Here is a 9836-nt window from a genome sequence, read left to right as displayed (position 1 = left end):
TTTTTAATAAGCTGCCAGGTCGTGATGATAATGGTTTGTGGACCACCCAGTGAGTAGTAACTGCACCTCAGAGAACATTAACCAAAACCTTAAGCTGAGCAAACTACTGAGCAGCAAATATTGACAACATTTTGTTCACAAAAAAGTTCAACATATTTCTTTAAAAATTATGCAAAACCACCCTCTTGTAAAAACTAGATATTTCTTCAAAAATTAATGCAAAACAGCCCTCTTGTATAAACTAGAGTACGGAAAAAAGAACTTGAAATTGTACTTTTATTTTAAAACAGTGAAGTGTGATTATTAATTATATCTTTCACTTTTAATACATGTTAGGGTCTTGTAAGTATTAAATTGATGATTTCATTATATATAAATACACAAATGGTTCAAAACTATCCAAAATGTTGCAATATTTATAAAATCCATAAAAATATTTAATTTTCAGAATAAAAATGGCAAACAAATTTGAGTTTGAGGTAAATGAATAGAGAGATATAGGCCATCTAAGAAGGAAGATAAAGGAGAATGTCATGTCTATATTTTGTTAAAAGTCAAAGAATGCTAAAGAGCTTGACCTGTTACTGCAAAGACTTCAGACATTATACAGATACATATACTAGATAGTAATAAATAATATACAATGTAGACAGCACAGAAAGCAGAGGAATTGAACCAATCTGTTCAAGGGAAGGGTGGAATAATGAATTTTTAAAAATGCAGCAATCAGGGATTCTTGTGACTAATTTGTTTCACTGAAGACAACTTGAATCTTTCATGAACATTATCCCTTTAATCCTTGAAACTTTCCTTTGAGGTAGAGAATTAGGACAGACTACTGCTGAAAAGCAAGAGGCACAGCGAGGCTAAAGCAGCTCTTGAGAGCTGAAAAGAATCATGGAATTCTTTTTTTCTTTTTTGAGACAGAGTCTCGCTCTGTTGCCCAGGTTGCTCTTTGCAACCTCCACCTCCCGAGTTCAAGCGATTCTCAAACCTCAGCCTCCTGATTAGTTGGGATTATAAGGATGCGCCACCATGTCCAGCTAATTTTTTTGTTGTTGTTGTATTTTTAGTAGAGGCAGGGTTTTGCCATGTTATCCAGGCTGGTCTCGGTCTTCTGGCCTCAAGTGATTCTCCCACTTCAGCCTCCCAAAGTGCTAGGATTGCAGGCATAAGCCACCATACCTGCCCAAGATTCATGGAATTCTTGAACTTGTATTAACTGCTCTGCCAGCTCTTCTTGAACAAAGACCAATCCACTCTTCATGATTTGCTCCTCATGTCATCTTAGAATTCTAATGTGTCTACATCCTTGGATACCATATGGTAGTAAAATTATTTTAAACAAAACAGACACAATCAATTCCAACTTAATGTAGTCCAATACATCTTCATACAAATATCAGTTAAATCACACATAGTAAAATTTCTTAAACCTTTTAAAGTTTCAAATTCAAATGTTCCAAATGTTTAATGATTTTGTCTTAAGGTACATTTGCAAAGAATTCTAACTGCTGCTATTACCTTTGTCCTTGCTGAAGGAAGACATTAGGAGAATGAGCTGTTTTTAAGCTAAATGTGTCTCCACTTGATGAATGTCGTGAAGGAGCTTTTCCACCCAAGAGTGATGTTTCTGCTTCTTTTATTTCCATTGCCCTTTTGTATAATTCAGCAGCTTTTTCAAAATCTCCTTCTTCATAGCTTTGAGAGAGAGAGAGAGAGAGAGGGAGAGAGGGAGAGAGGGAGAGGGAGGGAGGGAGAGACAGAGAGAGAGAGAGAGAGAAAGAGAGAGAGAGAGATACCTCTTAAAATGAGAATATAACCTCTTACCAATTCAAAATGACCTTATGGGATACAGAAAAAAAAAGCTGTAAATATTTGCTAACTTCCCCCTTTTCCAGTGTATTCACTCAAGCAGACCAGTAAAACAATACCCAAATTCTTCTCCTTTCTACCGCTATCAGTATTTTAATGTCTCATATGGATACCATTAAAACCATGTTGTAATGGAGGCAGTGAAATTGCTAAGGAAAGTTAGGTATTCTCTGCTTCCTGAAAAAAATACAAATGAGCAAGCAAAAGTCAACATATACTTAATGGCAAATTCACTCTGAGGACAGCAAATTACCCATATTATTCCCAGAGCCAGTTGCAGTGTAAAACATCCTTCACTATTTACCATGGTAAGGACATTCCTCTGTGAAATAGATCATGCAGCCTTCCTTTCACTTCAGGATACTACTTTGGTATCTTTTGAAGTCGATCAGCAAAAAACCACCCCTCCCCACTCTAAGAAAAAAACATTCAGCAATAAATATTTTGTGCTGTTGTAAGACAAAGCTACTCCAAATAAAAGAATTAGGCTGTATAAGGAAAGTGAAAAAAATTCTTACCTAAGTACAGCTAAATTTTTTAATGTTTCTCCAACTCGAGGATGCATCCGACCCAGGCTATCTTCGTAAATCTTTAATGCTCTTTCATATAATGGCAGAGCTTCAACGTGTTTTTTCTTATTAAAAAAATAATAATGTTTACTTAAGTACACTGGGTTTCTGAAATTAATGTATTCTAGACTAAGCTAACCTACTTTGATTAGTACTTTAAAATGTTAACATCCTCCTAAAAGAGGGGAATAAGGAGAAGCAGTATAATAGAAAGTCAGATACTTAAGATTCAGCCCTGGCTTGGTAACCATTTGACCATAACCCAATACTGTAAGCACAAATCTGTTCCTTTATTGCCCAACGGGCCCCACACCTGACTCTTGCCCATCATTATCAAATGCCACAGACTTAAATACAGTATTATATAGAAGGATGTAGATTACCTCCAAAATTTTAGAAACTAAGCCTATGCTCTGAACTAAACACAGTGTTTTACACTAAGAGGAAGAGACCTTTGTATGAGTCTAACTTCAATAGTTTCTTAGGTACTAAAGGAAGCATTAGAAATAAATATCCTTAAATTGTCTTTCATTATATTTACTGTGCCATATCTAATTCATGTTTACCTATATTTTATATCATAAATTCATTCATTTATAAAACATTAAAATATGGGAACTTACCATTTGACTATAAAGAACAGCTAAGTTCACCAAGGCAGTAGCTACACTAGGGTGCTTTGGGCCAAAAGATTTCTGTCGAATTTCAACAGCCAATTCATACAAAGGTACAGCTTTGTCAAGTTTCCCCTAAAAAACAAAAGTTAAATCTAACGAAAATGTAAGGCAATAAATACTATCTTATCAGAGCTTTCTCCATAAGTAAAATTTCATATTAAAGGGTAATTTTGAAGAAAAAAAATCTCAGAAGCATTTCCTCTTAGCTTAATGGTTAAGTTTATAGATAACTGAAAATCTAAAGCTACACTATATATAAAAGCATTTTCTTTGATAATTCAGAAAACCCTTTAGAATCATCCACTATTACTCACTGTTTCTAGTGTAGTAAAAACATAACAGCTAAAGTAGATTTACTATTGCACATAATTTGGAGACTGCATCAAAATAAAAGGATCATTTCTTGCCAAATCCCTTCCAGATTTTTCTAACTACTTCATTTCAACTGAAAGTTGGGCAGAAATAGCAGCAATGTACCCTTCTTTCTAAAACATAAACTGCAGTGTCAGTATGACCAGTAAGGGTCCCACAAAGTCTAAAGACAGTCTACAAAGCTCTGTAACTATGCTAAATGAAAGCAGATTTCCCTGGAATGTTTTTTTTGTTTTTGAGAATAGCTATAAAAATTCCAAATATCACTCAGTATAGAATGCTATGGCAAACAATGGTTACATTTAATTACAGGCAAAGCCAAGAAAGAATGAAATAAAAATGTTCATTTAATCAACTACAAAGACATCTCCTGATTTCTTATGTTTATGTTTCTTTACACAGCAAACTTAATATTGGTGGAATTTTAGAGCTTCTGAAATGTAAAACAGGCTTGGATTAGAATGCTAATAAATGCATTTGCACTTGGAATGTTTTTAACAAAAGCGAACCAGCACCTTAATTTACTAGTATATTATTTCAGAAAAGGAATCAATGTAACCAGCTAAGCATGAAATAATTATTTTTAGATGTTCTGGTCAGTTACTTGTTAAAAGTTAAATCATATTTTTAAAGCTCATATAAACAAATCTATCCATCATAAAGATAAATTATTTCGCTGATAGTAGTTGTGGCTTAACTGATGTGTTATAAAACATGTAAGAATGTCAAGGATTACTTACCATTTTCTTATACAAGATGGCAAGATGCTTCACCGTATATGCCAAAGAAGGGTGATCAGGAGCTAATGCACGTCTCCGAATATCTAAAGCTCTTTCATAAAGTTCTTCTGCTTTATCATACTGCTTCTTTTCATTGCATAGAGCTGCCAGATTATTCAAAGACTGAGCACAGTCAGGGTGATCTGGTCCTAGAACTCGCTCCCTCATTTCTAAGGAACGCTTCAGAAACTGGTCAGCTGTTCTGTGAACACAATCCCAAAACGGCTTAAACTATCTATTCTCTAGAATAGATATTATTCTATTAATAATAATTCTATTAATATTATTAATAATTAATGTATAATAAAATAGATATTATTCTATTAATAATTATATTAATTAGGGGTCAGAAAACCGACCCCTAATTAAGTGGAGAACTCAATCATTTTTATTCTCAGATTCAAGTATAATGAGAGATTCAACTCAAAATCTAACTTTCCCCCTTTCCCACCCCCATCCCTTCCTGTCCTTTTCCTGATAATCTGAGAGCCTAAAATATGTGGATGATTGCCTCTTTTCTCCACTTCTGAAAGACAAACTGATAGATATTTTCCAAAACAAACTTTTTATACTTTAAAAATTATTAGACCCAGGTCAAATATAAGATTTTGGTGTTCACTCTTCCTCCCTTTGGAGTTAGTACTAAATAATTTTTCTTTCTGTGTGTGTGTGTGTGTGTGTGTGTGTGTGTGTAACCTTGAACTCCCAGGCTCAAATGATCCTCCCACCTTAGCCTCTCAAGTAGCTGGGACTACAGGTGTGTATCATCATGTCTGGCTAATTTATTAATTTTTTTGTAGAGTCAGGGTCTATGTTGCCCTGGCTGGTCTCAAAGTCCTGGCCTCAAGTGATCCTCATGCCCAGCCAGTAACTAAATAATTTTTAGCAAAAGAATAAATCATTATTTTTTACATAAGGTTCTGTAAGGGAACTAAAGATTTATTACACTTTTCTGACATCCAAAGTTTCAAATTTGTTATATTTTTCTGATATCTGAAGAAGTTCAAAAATACTTCTTTTTCATAACATAGAAATATAAAAGTCATTTTGAATATTTTAGCCCAAATAAACTGACAAATAAAACTAGAAACCATCTACATTATTTATTTTCCATTAGTCCCAAGTTGCTTCTCCTGTGAGGTCTCATGTACAATATCCACACAAACTCACTTTTCATAAATACATAAAATGCACCAGGGAAACTACAGAATAAGTTTTTAGTTAAGACACAACGTGAAAAGAAACAGCAGAGAAAATGGCACGGTCTTCAGGTATGTGTATAGTCATTACGTAACATACATACATGAAATTTGGCATGGTTTTTATCAATTTGTTTCTAGCTTTAGACTTGATAAAAATGTAAAACAGCATTGCATCAAAGAGAAAATGGTTAATTATTTTTATTATTAACCACATAGTACTCACTCCAGGTTATTCTGAAGATAGTAGAGAACACCCAGTTCATTGAGGGTCCGAGCATTATCAGGTGTGTCCTTACCTAATGTAAGCTCTTCTAACTGTAGAGCCCGTCTACGCAAAAGGGCAAATCCATACTGCAGCGAACATGAAAAATGAAAAACAATTACTAAGTAGGTGCAGTCCTTGATTTTGAAACAATATAAGAAAAAATCTTCCTTTTTTCCCATTTAATCTAGATAACGATTATTTTAAGTTTCACACTAAATTAACTTAATGATTATTCAAACACAAATATTTCCACACAGCAACACATTCTAAAATTCATTAAAAACTACTTCATGAAAATGATTATATTTTAGAAATTAAACTATATCTCAAAGTGCTTCAATAAATATTAGAAAATAATTAATTTGCAGATATTTATCAACCCCATAGGTAAACACATAAACATCAGCTCCATAAAAATGCATACAGCATTTTAAGGAAATATGTTACAGTTAGACTTTATCAGCAACTTAAAAAAATGAAAATAACTTTTATTGTGTGTTTAAGGGGGAGGTGTTCTTCACTTTTGAACATAACACAAAATGTTAACTCAATTTCTTTTATTCTTTTTCCCAACCCTTTAAAGAACTGAGGTAGCTTTAAATTCCATCTTTCAAAGCCTAATCTTCACATGAACTTCAGGGTTCCACTTTTTTAAAGTCTAAGTTGTACTTCTTAGTACTATGATATTTTAACACATAAATAAAAAAGAAAATGTTAACCAGTTCTTTTCTAAAGAACTAGATGATTTTAAAATCTAAAGCTCTTAAACATGTGGGGTGTATGCATTTATGATGCTCGTTTCCTCTTATGTTCAAAACACAACACAAAAGAAATCTTACCAAGTTGCCTTTTTTCTTTATAGCTTTCTGACGAATTTTAAAGGATTTTTTCCTAAAATGATCGGCTTGTTCGTATCTTAAAAAAAATTACAGTAAGTCAAACAAAAGAAACATATTCAAAGTATACTTCAGTGAAATGAAAGTACTCTTTTCACAGTGTAAAGTCTTTTTGGGCTATTAAATACAGCATTTTTCTAGAAACAGTCATATGACATTACAAATCTCTAAGAAACCCTTCATAAAACAAAATATGACAAAACACTAAGATACCTTAGTCTATTATGAATGTTTTACTGATAAAAAGTTCTGTTCAATTAAAAAAAATCTGATAGCTGGGCGGTGGCTCACACCTGTAATCCCAGCACTTTGGAAGAACGAGATGGGCAGATCATCTGAGGTTAGGAGTTCTCGACCAGCCTGGCCAATATAGTGAAACCCTATTTCCACTAAAAAAAAAAAATATATATATATACACACACACACACACACACACACACACACACACACACACACACACTAGCTAGGCATGGTGGCAGGTGTCTGTAGTCCCAGCTACTTAGAAGGCTGAAGCAGGAGAATCGCTTGAACCTGGGAGGCAGAGGTTGCAGTGAGCTGAGATTGCACCACTGCACTCCAGCTTGGGTAACAAAAGTAAAACTCCATCTAAAAAAAAAAAAAAAGTCTAGTTCTCTAAGTAGCTGACATTTTAATTATCTTTAATTTAACTCATCCTGAGTCTCTAAAGGGCAATCTAACTAAATGAAAATCCAAAATTTTTGTTTGCTATGGCATACTAATAGTTTTTAACCAACAACTTTTTCTGCATAGGCTAATTTCTGGTCAAGTATAAATGTGAAATTCACACAAAATTTGTATGAAACAATACTTCTAGAAGTTAAAACAAAAAAATCCAATATGTGTCACTTATGACAGAACAAATGAAATAATTTCTAAAAGAGGAAGAGATGCTATTCAGTGGGACCTGATAGATAAGAAAGACTTTTTATTATGTCAGAGATAGGCAAGCTTGTTCTAGAAAGGGCTAGTTAACATTTTAGGCTTTGTGGGTCATATGGTTTCTGTTCCAAGTAAGGAACTCTGCCACTGAAGCACAGAAACAACCACAGACAATATATACATGAAAAAAAATTTTGCAGAGATGAGGTCCTTCTGGACTGAAAGCCAAAAAAAGAAAGAAAAAAAAAAAGAAAAAAAATGTGACTGTGTTTCCTTTAAACCTTATTTACAAAATCGGATGTGGCCTATGGGCAATGGTTTGCTGTCCCTGTAAAGGTTGAGCATCCCTAATCTGAAAAACCAAATTCTGAAATGCTTCAAAATCAGCAGCCTTTTGAGTGCTGTCATGATGCCACCGGCAGAAAAGTCTGCACCTGACCTCAGGTGACAGGTCAAGTCAAGCCACAAAACAAGTCGAAACTGTGTTTTATGCACAAATTAAAACTAGTACATAAAACTACTTTCAGTCTATCTGTATAAGGTGTATATGAAACAGCAATAAATCTCATGTTTAGGCTTGGGTTCCATCTCCAAGACATCTCATTATATGTATTCAAATCTTCTGAAATCTGAACAAATCAGAAATCCTGAACACTTCTGGTTCTACATTTGGATAAAGAATACTAAACCTGTATTAGTAAAGCACTCACAGTTAGTCAGTAAATGAGCCAGGATTCAAACCCAAGACTACATGACTCGAAAGTCCATGTTCTATCCTTCATGCATCTTCAAACAGAGATGAATCTTATAGTTCTAATTTTCTCTGTTTACCACATGAAGACTAGGCATAGAGCAAGGAAAAGCACACAGTGATAAAACAAAGCCTACTCCATAAGTACATTAAAACTGTAACTTCCTTTCATAGAATCAGGTATTTACCGATCTAAAAAATCTTACTTATTTTGTTTCTGGTACAAAGTTGCAAGTGCCTCAAGTTCACGAGCAGTGTATGGATGGTCTGCACCGTAAGCATTTTCCGAGATTTCCAACGCCTGCTTATACAGTTGTTCCGCATTGCCAAACTTCTTCCACTGCACGTATACACTGGCTAGTTGGTGGAGAGACTGGGCTACTCTTGGGTGATCTGGATCTAAGGCTGTTTCTCGAATTTCTAAAGACCTCTGCAAAGGTACTACAGCCTTGGGGGAAAAAGGGCGAAAGGCCAATTAAAGTGAGTGAAATGCTGTAAGAGCTGTCGTCTGATTAAATATTAAAGATTCTAGCACAACAAATGAAAACTACATTAACATCTTGGAAAAAGAGAAGAGTGAACACAAAAAGCCCACCTGTCTCTGGCTTGCCATTGATGTGCTGAGCTTACCTGACTGAGAAGGCCTAGATCCTTGAGAAATCGCCCCAAGGTTTCATAAAGATCAGCTAAGCAACTCATGTTCTCCTCGCCTTCGCAGTTTTTCTCATACTGCTTTAATGAATCAAAGTATTCTGTTGCCATCGCACTTTTGTCTTTGCCAACAAACTGCCAATAACTCAGCAACTCAGCAAAGTGTCCCCTGTTTCAACAAATACCAGTACTTTAATGAAAAACATGCTTTAAAGTCCACTACAGAATGAAAATTCCAGAATTAATACGAATTACTGACAATTTATTAGTAGGCAAGTACTGTGTAGTGAGGTAAGACTCAGACCACTATCTGAGTTTCACCACTATCCTAGCTGTGTGATCTTGAGCAGGTTGTCTGACCTCTTAGACCTCGTCATCATCATCTGCAGAAATGGGGACACTACCTGCCTCGGTTGGTACTGTAGGGGATCATGGCACACAGTAAGTACTCCACAGTGTTGGCTGTTATCCTTAATACCATCATGGCTACTCACCAACGGTAATCTATCTGAATTCTTTTTACACATTTCACAATACGTAGTCAACTGCTGAGTTCACTTTCAAAATTGTTTAAAGTGTGGAAATTCAAAGAGAAGAAACTAATGAAAAATAAACCACCATAGAGTATCTACTTTGCATTTTCACCAAGAAATTGAGGACAAAAGTAAGCTTATTCATCTGTAGGCGATTTTAAGATGTATGGGAGAGCTGGTAAACTAAAAAACAAATCTGATTTCAAAGGAATAGTAAAAAATTGGAATGGAGATCAGAAATAATTTAAGAGATGCAACAAATAAATTTGAGAGTTCATGTAGGAGCAAAATAAATTATGTACATATAACAAATATTTAAATTGGCTGGGCGTGGTGGCTCATGCCTGTAATCTCAGCACTTTGGGA

General features: G+C 34.7%; 1 protein-coding gene across 4 annotated transcripts in view; it reads right to left on the bottom strand.

Annotated features, from left to right (window-relative positions):
• Positions 1-258: 258 nt before the first annotated feature.
• Positions 259-9836, bottom strand: part of NPHP3 (nephrocystin 3) — a 41684-nt gene continuing 32106 nt past the window's right edge. For 2 of the 4 annotated variants that reach the window (XM_032266450.1, XM_032266469.1), the window contains exons 18-25: positions 8917-9106; positions 8493-8734; positions 6579-6654; positions 5698-5825; positions 4234-4474; positions 3068-3193; positions 2394-2509; positions 259-1701 (exon numbers count right to left, since the gene is read on the bottom strand). In XM_032266450.1, coding sequence (XP_032122341.1) covers positions 1521-1701; positions 2394-2509; positions 3068-3193; positions 4234-4474; positions 5698-5825; positions 6579-6654; positions 8493-8734; positions 8917-9106 — 1300 coding nt within the window. In that variant the 3' untranslated portion in view covers positions 259-1520. Of the gene's footprint in view, positions 1702-2393; positions 2510-3067; positions 3194-4233; positions 4475-5697; positions 5826-6578; positions 6655-8492; positions 8735-8916; positions 9107-9836 lie in introns of those variants that run through there. The other 2 variants (XM_032266441.1, XM_032266459.1) reach the window with 2 other exon arrangements.

The sequence above is a fragment of the Sapajus apella genome, unplaced genomic scaffold (genome assembly GCF_009761245.1).
Source record: "Sapajus apella isolate SASKATOON/1434 unplaced genomic scaffold, GSC_monkey_1.0 scaffold4, whole genome shotgun sequence".
NCBI lineage: Eukaryota > Metazoa > Chordata > Mammalia > Primates > Cebidae > Sapajus > Sapajus apella.
The sequence above is the reverse complement of the archived record's forward strand: the minus strand, read 5'-3'. Positions and strand labels throughout refer to the sequence as shown.